The sequence below is a fragment of the Chinchilla lanigera genome, unplaced genomic scaffold (genome assembly GCF_000276665.1).
Source record: "Chinchilla lanigera isolate Chin_1 unplaced genomic scaffold, ChiLan1.0 scaffold00053, whole genome shotgun sequence".
NCBI lineage: Eukaryota > Metazoa > Chordata > Mammalia > Rodentia > Chinchillidae > Chinchilla > Chinchilla lanigera.
In genome coordinates, this window is record NW_004955454.1 from 13,994,911 (window position 1) to 14,015,399 (window position 20,489).

General features: G+C 40.9%; 1 protein-coding gene across 1 annotated transcript in view; it reads left to right on the forward strand.

Annotated features, from left to right (window-relative positions):
• Rp1 (retinitis pigmentosa 1 (autosomal dominant)) overlaps window positions 1-20,489 on the forward strand; it is a gene marked incomplete in the record, with an annotated part of 300,755 nt that overhangs the window by 213,355 nt on the left and 66,911 nt on the right. Inside the window, 3 exon segments of the mRNA XM_013520200.1 lie at window positions 1,092-1,150; window positions 1,457-1,501; window positions 12,577-12,740. Coding sequence (XP_013375654.1) covers window positions 1,092-1,150; window positions 1,457-1,501; window positions 12,577-12,740 — 268 coding nt within the window.

Genomic DNA, 20,489 nt, shown 5'->3' on the forward strand with positions numbered 1-20,489 from the left:
GGGTATCTACTTGTCGTCCCAACTGCACCTCAAATATCCCCTCATAGATGAAATTTCTTGCTCTTCATTCCTTTGTGCTTTCCTTTAAAGGCGTTTAGAGTCGCCTTTTCTGCTCCTGTTCTATTTGTATCTCTTACATCATTCACGATATTGCATTGCATTTATATCTTCATACACCAGTTCCCCTCCTTTACTTGGAAGCACCTTCTGCAGTTAGCGAAGAGCCTGGCACGCAGAAGGCACTTTCCCCAAACTTACCCAGTGGACAGATGGATGGATAAATGGAAGGAATGAACGGTTTAATGAAGGATAGCAGTAGCTGTGGGGTTTGTGGTAAAATAATTACAGTTATGTACTGCTTAATAGCTTGTAGAATACTTTTGCATGGCTTTTTATTTCAGCTTCATAACAATTCTATGAAGTGGGTAATTTAGTCAGCAAAACGAAGCTTTAAGAGGCTAAGATCACAGAAACAGTCAGTAGGAAAGCTGGTTTATTGAATCTAATCTTGACTTTTCCTGCAACAGGGAGCTTCTAGCACAGGGTTGTCTGATTTAGAGGGAAGGTATCTGTGAGCTATTACCTGAAGCCTAGTTTCTAAAGTGGTAGCATTTTTACCATACTTTAATGTAATACAATTCTTTTTGAAGGTACTGAGGAAGATTTTAGAGGAAATCATGTAAATGCAAGACAAAGACTTTCAGAGAGAAAAGATTCACATGGTGGAATTATGTTCTGTGACAAGCCAGTGGGCAGGCTACCCTCTCTAGGCTGGCTCAAGATCTTCAACGCGCTCTTGCCTCTGTTCACACCAGGCCCTTCGTGTGCTCTGCTGCAGCCCCGGTGGCACTGACAGGCGCTAGTGACCGAGGACTGATGACCCCAGGCAGATCGTATTTTATGGTTCCAGCCGCTGTTCTGGCTATTTTTAGTGTAATGTTGAGTATGCAACAGTTTGGCTTGTGTTTGGCTGTAACTATAAAAAGCTGTTTTTATAGTTACCTTGCAGAATGCAAAATCAATGCAGAATCAAGCTTATTGGAAAAAATCAAGAAAATACATTAATTTTTTTATTTTTCCGTATTCTTCAGGTGGATTCCCTATATGTCGCAAGGAATAATTTATTCAGAAATTGAACTTTATCTTCAAGGTGAGGATTCATGAAGTCATCAGTAGAAGAAAGTACAAGGTGGTTTTATTACATCTGGACAGCCTGGAAGATGATTCCCCAGTACTCTCAGACGAGTACCTTTTTGTATGAGAGTTACAGTTATTCTTCAAGGTGCAGATACAAATACATCTAAAGAGTTTCTTAGCAATGCTTTATGTTCTACTTTGTTGAAAATCAACCTAAGGTTCTGCCACTGTTAAAGAGTTAAACTCACACTTCTTTCCCCCACTTACAGTATCGTCAGACAGATCTATTATTAACTGTGCTTCACTTTTATTTTTGCAGAAATGCAAATAAATCATCAGCTTAAAATACAAGAGGAAGAAAATGGTAAATGTCATTGCTACTTTTCATCTTTTAATATTCTAAAATAATGTATTCCTTTTTCCTCATCACCTGGCTTGCACAATTTTGTAGTACATTTTTATTGCACTTAAACTATTGTTTAAAAAACTTTACATGGGTGCAGGAATAAGCACTGAAGTGTAATTTGCTTTGTATAAATGAGCAACGTTAGCCCCAGATGCTTTTTTCTTAACACGTCCCTCAATTAATTTAGATATATGGGGAAGTAACCATTTTCCAAATGATTAATTTCTATTAGTTGGACTTTTTATTGGTTTGCATATTAGTTTGTAAGTTTTCTTTTTAAATCTTTTACATTTAGCTTGTCTATTAGATCCTCTTCAAATCAGCCAAGAATTGTGTTATTAATATGTATACATTTTAAAGTTGATCTGAACAAAATGAACAAATATATATGCAGATAAATAAACCTCTGTGTTTTAAAAAATGTGCATTTCATTGAGTAACTTGGTCAAGATTAACATTATTATTATATTCTTAAACACTTACACTTATTACACTGGCTACAGAGATAAAAACAGTTCGTGTCCTGTGTGGCAACTAGCTTGAAGTCACATTTGCATTTATTTGTACTGAAGATTGTACTTCTGCTTATATTGTACTTTTTGAAACTGATTTTACAAGGAAGAGTTTGTGCATGTATGGGTATAATTTTACTAATCTTTCAGAATCTCTTAAAAAATTTAAAAGGCCTCAAATGGTCTGGTTCTTAAGCTTTTAAGTAATAAAGCTTGAAATGATATCTCAAATAGAAAGGTTATCCATTACTTCCAGAACTTGATGAGACAGATCTAATAATTTTAGACTGGGTTATTATAATTAAAGCTGAAAATATCCAGTTATTTGTCAATAATCTGAGCCACAAAATCAACATCTAGAAGGCATAATGAAATTACCTTATACAGAAGAGGTGTTTGTTTATGTAGAGGCTGGTTAGTTATGCTTTATCATGTGTAATTTTGATTAAAATAAACTATTATTTGTTTACTTAGAATTACTTATTCGTGTTGTTTTGTTCACATGATAGTGTCACAATTTGTGAATGGTTCTATGTTATGTAGTTTTTAAATTCTGAAGAATGTAATGTTTAATACTCCCTGGGCTGTGATCCTGCAGGCACGTTAGTTGTGCCAGTGAGGTACTGCCTGGTGTGGAAAGAAGCTGGGAGGGTGAGTGCTGTAATACTGAGGTTCCACACTGCACCGGGGCTAAGAGTGTTGAAAGGAAGCCCGAGTTGTGGATTTTGAATGTGTGTGGAGCATGTTGCTGAAATTCATGTCCTTCTGTGTAGTTGCAGTAGGGAGAAGGTAGACCAAAATGCTCCTTTAGTTTAAGAAAGGAAAGACAAGAGAAGGAGTCAGCTGGGTTCATTTTAACTTCATATTGAGGTGATTATCATTGAATACAATTATGTATCATTACTCTTAGCTCTGTTTAGTTAACTCCTATAAGGAGACATAGTTCCTAATCATGATACCTTATAATTCTAAATATTTATAACTTGTATAGGTAAAAATCATTCTCATAGAAGAACTTCTGCGTTACTCAAACTGAACTTCATTGTGAGATATTTTTGATATGCATCACTAGACTGAATGTCTTGTTGACAGTGCCTTTTGCATAGTGTCCTTACATCTTGCCCCACATCAATGCTAATAACTTTATATTGCAGAGTAAATTCAAATGCTCATTCTAATATGTTTTCTCAAGATACTTTTGAAGGATCAGGCAGGCAGCCATATCATATATTAAATGGCATCTTTTCTCATCCTAAGTGCTGTGTAGGTCCCTGGTAGAATATGGATCAAAGCAGTAATGGCAGCGTCAGTGGTGAACATGTGCAGGACTGACTGCATAGTCTAAGTGTTTCAGGTAAATCGAATGTGTAATCTTCATGATAACCACACGAGGCACCTGGTATCGTTACTTCATTTTACAGGTGGTGCAACTGAAGGACCCAGAGATTTTTAAGCTGTCTAAAGTCACACTGGTGGCAAGTAGCCTATGTAGAATTTGAGTGCTAGTAGATTGTTTCCAGCATCTGAACTGTTCTTGCTTTAAAAAGGAACTGCTTCTAATTGTCTTCGGTCATTAACAGTGCGTGTATGGGTATCTACCTTCCATGTCTTTGGATTTATTTTGTTGTGTTGTAATTCATTAGGCTAGATTTATAGATCTTTAGCTTTCAGCCTTATTCCAGACCCAAGTGAAAAGACGGTTTTAAAGGTCAGGGGAGAATGTTGTTCTTACTGTTGTTTTCCATATTAATCATTTTTTTTTTTTTAACCCACAACCTTTGTGGAGACAGATTGGGTTTTTGGTGTTCTTCCTTTGCTGACATTTGCTTGGAGCTTGACCTTTGGCCAAGGACATAGTCCCTTGTGTTGCACTAAAAACCCTCAGGTCCAGTCCCACCTCTTGTTCATGCCATAGCCTCCCTTGCTTCTGGCCTGGAGCCCTGCGTTTATCACAAGTGTGACCCCCTCCTTCTTGTGTGCCGAGTGATCCTGACTCACGTTTTGCTTATAGTCTCTTTTACTGTTTTTAGACAGTGGAGGGTTTTTCATTCTTGGGAATGGAAACTTGAGCTTTTTTATGTAATTTGCCCAGACTAGTTGCTTGTAGTGAGAGATACCATCCGGGAAACTGTGGCCAGAAGTGAAAGGATCGTGTTGATTCTCCTTGTCCATCTGTACTTACGTGGCTTCACTAACCAGACAGTGTCTGCCCAAAGACAGGAGATTAAATTTAATGATGAGCTTCAGCCAAGCATGATTAAGAACCTACAGCTCCCTGAACCACCATCGTGCCTTCCCGGTCAAATGGGGACGGCTGGCCCTGCCCGGTGCTCTGGATCATGTAGAACACAATCATGCTGTGGATGGTGCTGAGGTGACTGCCCAGCCTCCTGTGCTGGAACCTTCTTCCTCTGGACTCAGTCTTGTTTCCTGCAAATGAAGAAACCCTGTGGGTGCTTCCGAGGGCCTTCAGAGTCTGCATCTCACAAAAGTGTGCGTAGTGTGTGAAGCTCAGAGGCCCAAGGAACCATCTTCAGGATCAGTCCCAACACGCGGAGCCTGAACCAAATTCCAGCGGGGCAGGGTGGGAAAGAGACGTCAGTGTGTGAACTTGTTTTAGTTAAGGGGGATTCTCCGTGACAGAGGCCTGATGTTTGTTGTGCCTTCGTCTTTGGTGCCCAGGCCCTTTGGAATGGGTATGCCAGGGAGAGTCAGGTGAGCACCCAAGAGGATGACGCGATGCTCTGTTGGCTTTTGCTTCACTTTCGCTGGATGTTAAATGGTTGGTATTTGAGTACTGATTCGGCCACACTGACTCTAGAATGTTAGTTCATAGCTTTCGTTGTCTCACACTGAATACACCTAGTTCAACACAGCAGGGGAAGGGAGGGATTTGACCTGGAAACAGTAACACAGACCTTCAGCATCCTTGGGATAGCCAGACATTGCCACAGAGGGCACACTCCTCAGCCAGATAACTCACAGACGGTACTGTGTGGTCCAGGTGAAGCAGAGTCACTTAAGTCAGGCTGGCTCAGAGGCATCTCAGCCTTGGGATTACTGACATTTTGTCTGGATAATTCTGTGTCGTGGGGAACTGTTATAAACATCACAGGATGTACCCGACTTCTGCCCACTGTCAATTACATGTGCTCAGTTGTGACCTCAAAGTAATGTCTGCAGACATCATCAGATGTCCCCAAGGGGCAAACTTACCCTCAGCTGATAACTACTAGTGTAGAGAGCTTTGTTGGCAAGTGGTGCTAAGAAATGTTGACATGGGCAAGTCTGAGAAGGTAGATAGGGAGATTGTGTAGGCTAAAAATGTCCGTAACTACAACTACATTTTCTGTTCCATGTGCTTTTCCAAAATCTTGCTAATCCCCTATCAAAGAATCTGTCATCCGTGGCAGACTTTTGAGCTTATCTTGGCTGCTAGTGTACTGCATGAAGAGGTTTTTGTGGAGACACACAAAGGCCATGCCCTGTGCCCTGACTGAAACCAGCTAGAAGCCAACTCTAACTTCCTGGTTACATGAGAGAGCCATATTGGAACCAGGTGTTCCTGCCTTCAGCTGAGGTGCCCCAGAAGACACTGAAGCAGGTGATCCTTCTTTACTAAGCCTGACCCAGACTGTCGATTCACTGGCAGAAAAACTGTTGGTTTAGGTTTAGGATGTTTTGTCATGTAGCAATAGATAATCCTAGCAGAATTGGGTAGTTCATGTAGGTGTGAATACATAGGTCAAGATTTGGATCCTAAATACATTGAGGATCATGAGTTGTTATCCTAATGACCAGCCCATTGTAATGTAGTTCCCAATGAAACTTGTTTAGGAGGTTAAGGTACAAAACACTTGGAAGTTGTTAGTAAATATGCAAAGAAAGGCAATTCAAGTGTTCCATGAAAGCCACGGAAAGCTGGCTGGTAAAAGAGGCAGAGACATGGGCGAGGTTTGGCGGCAAGCATCAGGGACCAGCTTGGGATAGAGGCAAGGTAGAAATGTTACTACTGAGCAACTACAGTCCAGATGGAGGACAGTCAGTGGGAGTGTAGCTCACTGGGCAAGAATTTGGCATTTAACTGTCATATTCTCTTTTCCAACAGGGGTAAGATTTGAAGAAGAGTTGAATGTGCTAGACAGCGAGGCAGGTGAAATGAGGTAGTAGTCCTACCTCAGCAGCAGTGTGTAGCAGACGCTCACACGAGGGGAGGCCCCTGAATGTCCTGGTTTCCAGTGCAGACCCTGAATCCTGACCACACCACTTAGTTGCTACATCATTTGGGGAGATCATTGTATAGCCCTGTGCCTCAGTTTTTCCTGTGAACCTTTATTTTTCACTGTGACAGATGTACCCCCGTCGTAGGGGGGCTGCCGTCCCACAGTGCGTGCATGTGTGCTGGGGCAGGCCCATGCCTCACCTGTTGGCTGGTCTTCGCATCTTCTCGGTCTTCCTCCAAGAGGCCTTTATGCCGTCACACAACTGTGAATGATAAACCTACTCCCGGCAATGCCAACAGTAAAGCAAGGTCAAAATAAAATACATAGTAGATTGTTTTCTGATAATTTTATCTGTATTCAAAGTGGAGAAAATTGAGCATTGTATGAAACCATGTTATTCTAGGGATCATAACTGTATCTACTTCTATGTCAAATTCACCTCCAGCTCCTATGGTAGTCAGCACACGAGTTCACTGTTGCTTTACATGTGTAATAGGATTAATGATGTTTGGTTTTTGAAAGAATAAAAATATTTATAATGCTCTTAAAAAGTAAAATAAATTGCATGATCCTCTTACAAGGTTGTGTTTTGAAGGACTTACAGTTTAGATACATAGAATTATTTAGAGATAAAGTAATGAAAATTAGAATAAAGTAATAATCTGTCTTGTTCACAATATCTTTGCTAAATCTCATTGAAATATACTTACATGCCCTTCAAAGTGTGAGTGATACGAGACCAAAATTGTTTCTATTATCTTGTGCTAGTAGTAAGAACAATTATCGGGCAAATAACGACATCCTAGTCCTTTGTATATAAAAAAGGCACTGATGACATATCACCTGAAGGACGTGTTATTTCTTGGGAAAGGTATATACTGCACTGAAGTAGCCTTCATAATACCTTGAATATCCTTTCTCACACATGCAGACTTCACTTTTGAACAATATTTAGCAGGTCCCATAGCATTGTAGAAGTTCGTTTTTTGCACGGCTGCTCTGCGCCTGCTGTACTAGGCACTGGAGATGCAGGGACACTTTCGTCTGGAAGTTGCCCTCAGCTGCGGGGCTTGCAGGCTGGGTGGGCAGGGGCAGGAGGTGAGAGGATCTTGGTCTGTAGAGGCACGTGTCAGATGGTGGAGGGAAAGGAGGCAGGGTCCCGTCGGGCGTGAAAGGGAGGACAGTGTTCTTTCCCTTACAGGGAGGAGTGTGAGACCGTGCTTGCTAGAGTGTGTGCCCTCCGCGCTGAGGCCGCGTGTATGAGGCACTCGTCAGAGGAGAGGAGGAAGCACGGTGGGAGAGGGCGGGCATCTTGGCGAAAGGATTTTGGCAAAGTCCTGGATGGAAAGGAGCTTTTCAGAGGCTGAATCCTGGCACAAAGAGGTCACAGTATGAGAAGCGTGCAGCGGAGGGCCGAGAGGCTGTACATATTTGAGAGTGGGCATTGGCACGATTTTTGAAAAGCTCAGTAAACATTTCACAGTCATGCTGGTCAGTAAGTAATACTAAAACACTGCTCTGGACATGATGACAGAGCAAGTTTTATTTATCCTGACCCCTATTTACAGAGCACAGAGGGCATGGCAAGCTCATCAGCTCACATCTGCGGGGCCCTCCTGGGGCTTTCGTGGACGTGGAGTTGGTTAAGTAAAGGGTTTTGACCCCCAAATTTCCTGAAGTTTTCCGTCTTTCTCTCCCACAACACTGAGCGTCTCCCCCTGGTACAAATATTTCACACAGAGGGGTAGTGGCCCTGTTAGGCTGTCTCAATCCACTCTTAATTGTAATCAGGGAGTAGAAGGTTGCGCTCTCAGAGGCCTGTGGGGTTTTCTCACTTTCACGACATCTTCCTGGGTCCTGCTCTGTTAAGCACCACCGAACCGTGTTCGCTGTCTGACTCGCTGTCAGGCCAAGCATGGCTGTACGGTAGTTTGTTCTCAGCGTGGCAGTGATCTAACACAGCTGTTGTCAGTCCCCCCCCCCCCCCCCATGCCACACTAACAGTCACATGGTAAGAACTTAATTTACACGCATCCTCTCTCACTTCTCTGAGCACTCAGTGGGTAGTTGCCAAGTAACTGAAAATGTGTCTAGGTGCAGATGTTTCTATATCCAACAACAGGGTTAATTTTCGGAGCCGCAAAGTGAAATGCACGTGCGCCGGTACAGAATGCACAAAATAAGGCAAAGATGAGGTGTTAAATCTAAGAGAGGGCTACACACCTCACTAGGCATAGAGACTTGCTCACCAGAGTGCAGTCACTCCCTAGTGCCATGCTGGAATCAACCTCCAGCTGATAACACTGCAGAGGAAACCGTTCACGGCAGCCCTTTCATCTATTCTTTTTTCCTTTTCTTGGGCTACATGGAAGGGGTGCCTCATTCACATCCCCTTGCGTACATGCTAATAACCAAGCTCCCGACAGAAAGCTTTTATTAAGAAGAGAATGGGGAGCCTTAATCTGTGAACTGCTTTCCGCAGCATTTCCAGTTGCCTATTGCTGTGTAAGAAATCACCCCACAATTGAGCAACTTAAAACAATATTTTCTATTACTGTTCACCTTTCCATGGGCTGACATGACTCATCGAGCTGATTTTTTGCTCGGAGCCTCTCATGTGATTTCGGCTGGATAGTGCCATGGCTGCAAACCTTGAAAGATATAACTGTGCTTAGAGATGGCTCGCCTGTGCTGTCTGGACAGGCCTAAGTCTCAGAGCTCTGCCGCAGTTGCTGACTTACGTGAGACCTTTCCATATACCTTGAGTTTCCACAGCTTGGCCCCAGGGTCCAAGTGGTAGTGGCTCAAGGGAAAGTATTCTGACAGACCCAGGTCAACTTAACTGTGAAGAATATCACTTTTACTGCATTGTATTGGCCCAAAGCAGACTGGGCTCAAAACAAGAAAAACAGACTGCACCTCTTGCTAGACAAGAAAACGACCACCTCGCAAGAGAGGGAGTGGGTTGGATGTCAGCGAGCACTTACTTGAACAGGGTAATGTGTCACTTCAGGATGTGCTTGGTCTGTCTGGATCGTGTCTTGAAAAGTAGCCCCCATATGTATAGATTGGTGGGCATGCCTGGAGACTGTGACATGAGCTGGAAAGTCAAGGGGATTTAGTACCTCCACATCCATCCATTAAATCTTGCATATCAAATATGAATCAGCACATGTCCTAATGCAGGCTAGAGAAGACATTTTTGAATATGTTCATGGCCCAGGGAGGAGTCAGTCAGCTTGGATGGTAAAGGACCAGATAATGTGCATTTTAGGCTTTGTGAGTCCCGTGGTCTTTGCTGCACCTTCTCAGCTTTGCTGCTGTAGTGTGAAAGGTCACGGGACACCGTATAAACAGGTGAGCAGAGCTTTGTTTCATTGAAACTTTACCCAAACAGATGACAGATTTGACCCAGAGGCCATATTTTGCTTGATCTCTTCAAAGGAAGAACTTTTTCCTGTGCCTTGTTATTGAATCAATAGCAAGCTTGACATTAGAGAAGATCTAGAGAGTACATGAAGTCTTACTTCACCATGGGAGTCACATGATGCCTTAGAATAGCACCTGAATGTACAACATAACATTTGTGTGTAATCTGGGAGCTTGAGATCTGCAGGTCAGTGGGCTCACAGTTATGAATGGGATTCCAGTTGTTGACATAGCAGTGTATGAATCTTTGGACTTGCTAGTTCAGTGCTACCTGCATTGATTATTCTTAGCTCCATGACCATGGAGATGGCAGAGCACACACGTTATTGTAACAGTGGAAGTGTTAAACTTCGCTATTGAGGAGAAATTCCAATGTATGATGGAATATTGGGAGATCGTAGTGTGCATCTAAACTACCTTCATAATATTGTTAACACAAAAGAAAAATAAGCCTTTTGGGATGTAATGTCCAAAAGATTTCCTTTTTTCTACGGCAGGATTTCTTCAGATGGAATCGCTGTTAATGTTAAGCCTGAGAGACAGTGAACAAAGTGTGAGATGGGGCAGTGTGTAAGTTAGGTTGTCAGCAGTTGTTCATTGCATAACCAGCCAACTTTCCGAAAACCTGCCAGAACACTCATAAATGTAAGATAAACATTTAAATTTCATGTACATTGAATCTGCTTTCTTCCTTTGGGAGCATTAGAAGTAACTTTCTAAAGAGATTAACAGATGACAGTGTTTTTTATATAAGTCCTTGGAGTTAAACAGATAGTGTAAAAAAAGAAAAAAAAGCTTGTATGGACAAAATATCTGAATTTGTATTCTTTTTTGGTGAAGAAGTTTTACATTAGAAAATTACAAAAAAGCTTGTAATTTTGACACATAAGCAATAGAAAACTATAAACTTATTTTTAGCCCTGTTAAAAATAACTGTTTCACAGGATAGTGGAACTTTTAATTTAAATAATGACTCAGAATGTTTGTGTTATTTTGTACAAGTGTTCTTAATTATTTTGTATTTTAGATAGTAGAACATTCTTAGAGAGGTTAAGTGATCAGATTTTTAAAGCCTATTTTAGAAATTATGAAAAAGATTTTTTTCTAGTATCAGACAAGAACACGTGAAAACCAACAGAAATAACTGTAGACATGCTTCGTTACTTATTCTGCCATTGAGGCTTGTGTCCTGGTGAGATGCTAATTCCAAAAGGGAGGGGTGCAGAAATACTGTGTGAATCAGGGGTCCTTCCCATGTGTCTCTGTTTTAGTGAACAAGATATCCAAGCCTATCTGTACATTCATGCCCGTCCCTCTCCCCCCATGGCATGGGATGAAAATTCCCCAGCAAGGCTGGGTGTGGAAGAGAAGAGGCTAAGGAGAAATTGGGAAAGAAGACCTAAAAAAGGGAAAGAAATGCTTTCAAAGAGCAAGTGTGAGGTTTGCTGCTGTAAGATTTGGTATCATCATGGAATCCTCAGTGGGGTAGTTCGAAACTTGCATGACTCCTGCTTTCCCACAAGGAGCGTGTGGTTCTCAGCGCAAGCTGGCTATGGGGTGGAAGCAGTAAAGCTCAGCCCTTTGGAATCCATTTCTGTTCTGGTGTTCCGGAGCTGAGACTTCATTTCTGTCCTTGTTATCACACGTAACATTGCTCACAATTTACTTGTGTGGTTTTGCACTGGCTAGAGACCTTCGGTGATGTTTGTGGGTGCGTGGGCTGGAGCGGGGTAGAATTATGGACTGAAATGAAAGATAACATCTTCCTGGAAGAGTCACTGAAAGCTCACGTGTCTGGAATGGTGATGTATTTTAGTCACCGTTTGGGAATGTAAATTTTAACCACAAGGCAGGACATGCTTATGGGCCTTTGGAAGTAAAGAAGACGTCTTCAAATTGCTCCCCACCCCAAGGGTAGCGCAGGGTGAGCAGTGATGCGTGCCCTGTTCTGCACTGTGGCAGGCAGTGCCGGGCCCTTTTACGCTCGACCACGTGGTGAGGAGCCAGGGCCAGAGGTGTCGCCCGCTGAGGGGTTCACGGTGCAGTTTCCCACAGTGCATGAAATACTTCAGTGAATACTATTTCAGTTTGTCTTTCTACCTAGACCAATCACAGAGCAATGCATAGATCTTTTAGGAAGATGTTTTCTGTCGTGCTTTGCTTGTCTCGACCTTTCTGTGCTTCCAGGCTCCCTGGCAGGAAGTTCAGTGAGCTATTCTGCTCACGTGATGCATTGTCTTTCCCTGTTTCCAATCCAGCTTTCCATCTGCCCTCCCCCAAGTTCCTTCACTCAGTCCTACTCCTCAGGTACAGCGTTTCCCCCCTTGCTGTTGGTTTATTCCAACTCTAAGGGGACTTAGCAATTTTTCATGAAAAAAGATAATGGCTTTTTTGTTTGTTTTTAGGCCCTGTGCATCCTTATCACTATGTGGTTAGGAGCGCTAGCCCTAGCTTGGCAGGGTTATTCTTGTATGCAGATACAGGGATGCCCTCACCTCATGATGGCTGCTAGTCCAGGTTTGTTGTTTATCCCAACCAAAGGCTGGAAAGAGATACATTAAGCAAACTCCTAAATCTTTCAGCCAAATGCATAGCATTAAATGCCTTCAACTCAGCTGTTTTGCCCGTTATACCTCTTCTTCTGAAGCGCCTATTGCTATTTTCTATAATTAAAATCCTATAGTCGTTCCAAAACTTTTTCATATGGTTACTACCAAAAAGGAGGTCCATAATAAGCAATTATTTCAGTATCTCTTGATTGTACCAACTTCAATTTGTAACTAAGTAGACTAAGTACAATGCTGTGTTTTCGTAATATGACTCAGGTTTTCTTCCATTGCTTCGTATTCGCTTGTTTTTTCCTTTGCAGATGGAGACTGGAAGGTGACAGTTGCCACCGGGGATCTTGTGAATGCCGGGACCACAGCAGTAGTATTCCTCTGTGTCTATGGAGAAGCGCGATCTTCAGGTCCTATTATTTTGGGGTCTGGGAAACACCAGCTGTTTAAACCCAACACTGCAGATATATTCAAGGTAAAATTGCTTGCTGTGATACATCACACTACGCATTCCCTAAGATAGATTCAAGGTGACTTTTTTTTCCTTGGTGTTGCATTTGCATTAAGCTTTCCTGATATACATGAAATATGTTGTCCTGAAGGAGCTAGGAAAGGATGGTAATCGTAGAAATATAAGACTGTGGTTGCTCCCTCGTTTGTATAAAGATAAAAATGCATATGGATTTTAGAAAAATTAAAAATTACAGCACAAAAATTTACTACTAATCTTACAAGCAAATCTTGAGTATTTTTGTATTTAAATCTCTCTCCTACTCCCAAGCTTAACCCATAAACATGTTTTATTCGAGCACCAGGTGTACATGAGTATTAAAATTTTTTTTAAAAAATGCACTATGGTAAAAGACACATTACCATTAATCCTGCATAGAATTCTCCTCCTTATTTTGAATACATTTATCCCATCATTCTTGCCACTTTCTGAAGCAGTTGTGGAAGTCATCTTTTGTAACTTAATTGCACTGTCATAGCTGCTACAATATCCTGAATCCTTTTAAAAGATTTACCTTTCATGGTCATTTTGGCTTTAGGGAAGAGCAAGAAGTCGCACAGGCCCCAAATTCAGTGAATAAGGTGGGTGTCAGCACTGCAGTGCTTTTATTTGATGTGAATTGTTGTAAATATTGTGAATGATTTAGGATATTGAAGCAGCTGTGACTGAACAAGGAAGCACATTCATGAAAGAAGACTTCTCGAAGTGCTTCACCAATGGGTAACTTTGTTGGAAATGAGGGAGAGTAATGTGGGAGGGATTAATGGCAGTGTGTCTTTTGTTGTAGTAAATACCTTTTAACTTAAATATTCACCATACATTTTGATTTACCATGTAAATGATGAATGTGAAGCTAAGGAGTGCACTCCATGGTAAAGCTGTAACCTAACCAATCAAATGACCCATATTTAAATGCTGAATTTGCAAGCTTGGTGATCTAGACGTGTTACTTAACCTGTCTGTGCCTCAGTTTCCTCAATAACCTTTCTTTCCAAGGGTTACGGTGAGGATTCAATGAGTTAACTTTTATTGCAGTGTCTGAAATGCTAAATAGTTGCTACTAATATCATAATACATATGCAATTTGTGGCATCCCCTTCTACATATATTACTACTTATGCAAGAAGCTCTGTAGACTTCTTAATTATAACTTTCACTGAATAAATGCTGAGTAATCTGCCATAGATAAATGGGATACTTGGGCGTTATTGAATATTAAATGTCATGTAGGTTTTTACAGTTCTAAACGATGCTGCAATGGTTATACTTTAAGTTTTATTCTTTTTATTTTAAAAAATTTTAAATTAATCAATTAATTAATTATTTTTGTTTTTTTGAGACAGGGTCTCCCTATGCAGTTCAGACGGGTCTTGAACTCTCATTGTAGCCCAGGCTGGCCTCAAACTTGCAGCAATCCTCCTGCCTCAGTCTCTGAGTGCTGGGATTACAGGCATGTGCCACCACACCTCGCCAAATCAGTACTTTTTTTTTTCTGTCTTTTTGAGACAGGGTCTCCCTATGCAGTTCAGGCTGGCCTTGAGCTCACTTTGTAGCCCAGGCTGGTCTTGAACTCTCAACAATCCTCCTGCCTCAGCCTCCTGAGTGTTGGGATTACAGGCGTGTGCCACCACACCCGGCTAATTTTAGTCTTTTTTTTTTTTCCTTTGGTACCAGCAGTTGGACTCAGGACCTTGTGCTTGCCAGGCAGGCACTGTGCCACTGAGCTCCCCGGCCCCTAACTTTAATCTTTTTAAGCTGAAGCTATCTTGTTTTTACTTTCATGGTTCCAAGAAATAAGATTACTTTTGGTCCATTTCGAGAATGTTTTAAAGTGTCTGCTTCATACAGCACAGTGCCTGTCCCTGCTGTGGATGCCTTAGTAAGAAATTGGGGAAGGTCAGCAGTTGTCAGTCTACACAGCAAATCACGATCTATTTCTGCCACGCATAATAGCTAATTATTTTTAGTTAAAATTTTTCAAATCTCCTGCAAGTTATAGTATGTGACTGTGATTCTATGAAAGCTACTTTAGCCCTTACTCTTTTTTTTAAGAGTTTTATTGAGCTACAGTTCATATACCGTAATATTCATACATTTAAAGGGTACAGTTCATGATGTTTAGTATACTCACAATTTTGTACAACAATCATGCCTTCTAATTTTAGAACATTTTTACCCCCAAAAAAGCTCATACCCATTAGCAGTAATTTTCTAACTACCATTCCCCAATTTTAGGAAACTAACAATCTATTTTCCATCTTTATAAATGTGTCTGTTCTGGACATTTTGTATAAGTAGTTTATGCAGCAGAGGGTCTTTTGTGTTTAACATTTACTTATTATAATGTTTTTTTTTTTTTTGGTTTTGGTTTTTCTCCGGTACCAGGAACCAAACTCATGACCTTGCGCTTGCCAGGCAGGCGCTTTTGCCACTGAGCTAAATCCCCAGCCCCTCTTATTATAATGTTTTTAAGGTTAATTCCTTTATAACATGTAATAGAGCTTTATTAGTTTTTATTGCTAAATAATATTCCACTATGTGGATACACCACAGTTTATCCATTGACAAGTGGATAGACATTTGGGTCGTTTTCACTTTCCAGCTATCCTGAATAATGCGGCTATGAATATCTCTGCACAGGGTTTTATGTGGACATGGTGTTGTAGCTTATCTCTAACGTCTTCCAGGATTCTCACGCACGCTTTGGTGCGGCTTTTGGAAGGTGACTGGATAACGTGGGTTTGCGGCAGGCCTGCTGTTGGGAGGAAAGCCTGCTTGGAGGAGGTGGCTCCCTGGGGTTTACCTCCCTCCCGGGTCCTCCTTTAGTCTCTGCTTCCCGGACACCGTGAGGCCAGCAGCTATCCCTCTGGGTCCCCCTTGCCCTGCTGCCCTGTCCTTGATCCACCAGGCTGTGAACTGAAGTCTCTGCAAACTGTGAGCCACAGTAAACCTCTCCCCTCCGTTGTGTATGTTGGGGATTTTGTCCCGGTGATGAGGAAAGTAACTAAGACAGTTATCACTTCATTTGATTATATAGCTAGGATTAGAATTGTTAGGTCGTATTGGGACTGCGTGTTTACACTGGGAAACCAAGCTGTTTTCCAGAGTGGTTGTCTTAGTTTGATATTTTCTATCAATCAGTACTGTGCGAGGTAGGTCTTTTTCCACATCTTCACCATTATTTATCACCTGTCTTTTGTTAATAAAGCCACCCTAGGGGGTAGGAAGTACTTAATTGTGCTTTTGTTTGACGTGTCTCTGTGTTTTGTTGTTGTTGATATTGTTTTCGTTTTGTTGTTTGTTTTATTTTGCAGTCCTGAGGATTGACCACAGAGAATTCTGAGCTACATCTCCAGCCCAATTTTAAAATTTTTATTTTGAGACAGTCTGTCTGTGTACCCAAGCTGGGCTTGAACTTGAGATCCTCTTGTCTCAGCCTCCCAGAGTGCTAGGGCTACAGATGTGCAGCTAGGGTTACAGATGTGCAGCAGTGTACTGGCTAACTGTAGTTCTGATGTACATTTTCCTAATGAATAATTATTCTGAGCATCTTGTCATGTATGTATTGGGCATTTGCATATGTGTGTTGGAGAAATATCCATTCACATCCTTTGCTCATTTAATTGCATTATTTATCTTTGTATTAATGACTGTAAGCATTCTATATATTATATATACATATATAAGATATGGAGGTGTTATATAAGAATTACAAATTTCCTTTCTCATTTTGTGGGCTTTCTTGATGGTATGGATTTGAATTACTTCTAATGTCCTTTCATATCAATCTGAAGGATTTCCTTTAGTATTTCTTAGAGGGCTGATCTGCTAGTAATGAATTATGTTTTTCTCTGAGAATGTCTTAATTTGCATATAGAGTTCTTGGTTGGCAGTTTTTTCTTTGAGCACTTTAAAGATGTCATGTTACTGCTGTTTGGACTTCTTGTTTTCTGATGAAATGTCACCTACTGAGGATTCCTTGTTTGTTTATCTTTTGATGCTTACAGGGTGTTCTCTTTGTTTTTGGCTTTCAGCAGCTTGCCTGTGTTATGTTGTGATGTCCAGGTATGGATCACGTTGCTGCTGGTTTTCACAGCTACTTCGGTTGTGGGATTGCTGGTGTTCGAGCATGTTGTGGATCTGTGGAAAGGGTTGGAGTGTAGATCAAACTGCAGTGCAGGAACTGCTGTTCTCACCATAGCGTGTAGTTTCACTGAATAAATGCTTCTCAGATTGTTGCAAAACTTTTGTTAGTTTCCAGAGCTCTAGGAAATTTTATTTCAGTAGTATATATCATTGCTTTTTGAGGAAGTGGATTTATGGTGGCCTCGGTCTCCTCTTTCAGAAGTCCTGTTCTGCCTATTCTTATCTTTACCGTATTTTGTTCCTTTTAAACTCACATTTCTCTTCCTCTGTTAGGTCCTCCATGTGTGTCTATGATTTTTATAACCTGCAGAAGATTAATAAGAGTCGATCCAATGTACATTTGGCTTTGATGCTACATTATGTCATGTGACCAAATCCTTGAATCCTAAAGGCACCAGCCGGGTGGTTGTTGCGATTTTGACAATCTCTTCACTGTTGGAACAGCGACACACCCTTCCATCCACCTGGCTCAGGTGGTGTGCTGTGATGTGGAGCAGCCAGAACGTAGCCCAGTCACAGGTTTGAAGAAGAACTTGCTCTTAAGACTGAGTACAGAGTAGAAGAGGATTTGAGCATCAAAAGGGATTTGCAAAATGGTGTTAATGACTATCTAGTAATTTTGATGTAGTAATTTTAATACCTGTCCTGTAAAGACTGTAGAGTCGGCTCATTGGTGCAATCAGAAGTCACTGACACCCAAACTAAAGGAAATGAGACATCATCAGAAAGATAATCAAGGCAGCAGGAGACCAAAAAGTCCATGATGCCCGGAAGTTTAGAGAAAACGGGCAGAGATGGGAACCTAGAGATCAGAGGTTGGACCTCTTTGCACTGGTCACTCTTGAATTTCATCCACTGGCTGAAGGGACTCAATCATATCTGTTAAAAGCATGAAAATTTAATGAAAATGACTTTGCTGTAATTTGTTTAATATTTGCTGCTTTCTCTTGGGGCATTTTTTGTTGAATTTCCCTTACGGTCATGTTTACCTTTAGGGCACCATGAAGATATCTTGAGCATCTTACATAGTTGTTATTTACCAGGAGGCCCACCCAGAGATTTAGCTGCATTTTTTCTTGCATCTTTGCAAATGGAAACACTAAATAGTACTCTCTGTTGCTTAGAAAAAGTTAGACCCCATGCCATTCAGTCCTCATGGTAGTTTCCTGCACCTGGTTTACTATTGTATGAAGTAAATTCATTTTATAAAAGAATGGATTTAATATTTATTATGAGCTCATAGGGCACTTGCATAATCATTTGAATGTCTTTTACACTCATTAGAATAGACTAAAAATACATGTTAGCGTTTTAAATAACAATTCATATCAACAGCAATTAGAAGACCTGTGTTTGAGGCTATCCTTTATATCTGAAGAAATATGGGCAAATCATTTAACAGTTTGAAGCTTTAATTTCTTCCTTTTTAAAATGGGCATAATAATAATACCTTATATTGTGTGAGTTAAAAGTTAAAACATTTCATATAAAACATCCTCATCATTAAAATGTTGAGACTGACTCTTACGATCCTGCCCACAAACTGGAGTAGGCTTCCTGACGGGGTGGGATTGAAGCTGATTTTCCAAATGAATGCAGGCGGGAAGGCAGCGTTGGCAGATGGTTCGTAGGTGTCTATTGCTGGCATGGGGGTCTGTATAGAAGCGAATGGAGGCTGAAGTAGGAGGAAGGAACGGAGGGAGCCAAAAGGAGGTTGGCTGGGCTAGCGATTTAGTGAGCAGAGTACGTAAGTAACGTCAGGAACATTTCTCTTGGGCCTTTCAGTGTTTAAAGGTTAACTGTCCGTGTGCACCTGCAAATTATTGGCCATTAGCTAAACGGATGCCAGTATGTCATTGTGATTTTGGCACAACTCTATGATTTTCTTCTCTGTGTATCTTTTCTCCTTTTCCCTTGTCTTTTTCTCTTTTCATTTTTTTTAGCAACGCTAAAACTTGGAGTTTGGTCATATTTCACACTGACTTCACTCAGCAGTTTAGAAATTGCAGCACTAAGCTGTGCCCTGCTGACACAAGTGACTGTCCAGTGGAAAAATGAGAAGACTCCAATGAAGTTATAAGAGAAAGAGGAGACATTGCAAACTGATACCACAGAGATAGAAAAGATCATAAGATACGTTTTGAACAATTATACCTCAACAAATTGGATAATTTAGAGGAAATGAATAAATTTATAGACACATGCAGCCTACCAAGACTGAATCAGAAAATTAGAAAAAGTGAGCAGACCAATAATGAGCGAGATTGAATTAGTAATCAAAAAGCTGCTAACAAAGGAAAACCTGGAACTTGAAGTCTTCATTGCTGTTTTCTATAAAACATTTAAAGGATTAATGCCAAAACCTTGGAACAGAGAAATTAGAAGTTAAAGGAACACTCCCAAACTCATTCAGTGTATGAGGCCAGCACTACCCCCATATCATCCAAGGATACTATAAGAAAAGAAAATTACAGTCCAGTATTCTTAATGAACAAATACTAGATGCAGCAATCCTGATTGAAATACTAGAAGCCAAACTCAATCACACATGAAAAGGATAATACACATGATCAAGCAGAATTCACTCCTGGGTTGCCACTATAGTTCAATATTCACAAGTCAGTAAATAGGATATGGCCCACTGACTGAGTGAAGGATAAAAATGATGTTATCATTTCAATAGATGCATAAAAAGAACTTTTACAAAATTCAATATTCTTTCATTATAAAAACTTTCAATACACTGCATATGAGAGAAATATATCTCAATCAAATAAAGATCGAATAGGACAAGCCCATAGCTAACATCATACTCAGTGGCAAAAAGCTGGAAACGTCCTCTAAGATCCTGCTATGGCTTATATAGAGGTGTCCTCCAAAGCCTCATGCAGTCACAGGTGGGACTTTTGGGAGTGGCTAGATAGTGAGTGTGTGATACTGTATTATAAGTGCATGGCAACTGGTCCGTGGTTCACTGACTGGTTTAGCGTAGTTCTGGGTGTGGACAATAGGAAGGTCCAACCTGCGTATGGGTGGCGCCGATCAATAGGCTTGTAGCCTAAAAGGAAAGGGCAGGCTCACTGCTGGCTGCTTCTTGCCTACCCTGCCACGGACTGCTTCTCCTCTGCTGTGCCCCTCAGCCACAAAGCCTTTTCTTGGAGCCAGCTGACTGTGGAGTAAAACCTCTACAAACTGTGAGCTAAAGTAAACTTTTCCTCCTTTAACTTGTGGGGGTTGGGTATTTTGTCCCAGCAGTGAGAAAGCAACCAAAATAAATCTGAAACAGACAATGGTGTCCACTCCTGCTAGTGGTATTTGACATAGTTCTGCATGTTCTGGACAGAAAAATTAGGTAAAAAAAAAAAAAAGGCACTTAAATCAGAAATTAAGAGGTAAAGTTGTCTGTGTTTGAAGATGACATGATCTTCTATACAGAAAATCCTAAAGAGGGCACCACAAAAATGTTAGAACTAATTTAAAAATAGGGAATTTACAGAATATAAAATCAACATAAAAATTAGTAGCATTTGTGTACACTAAAATGAACTGTCTGAAAAAAACATTTAA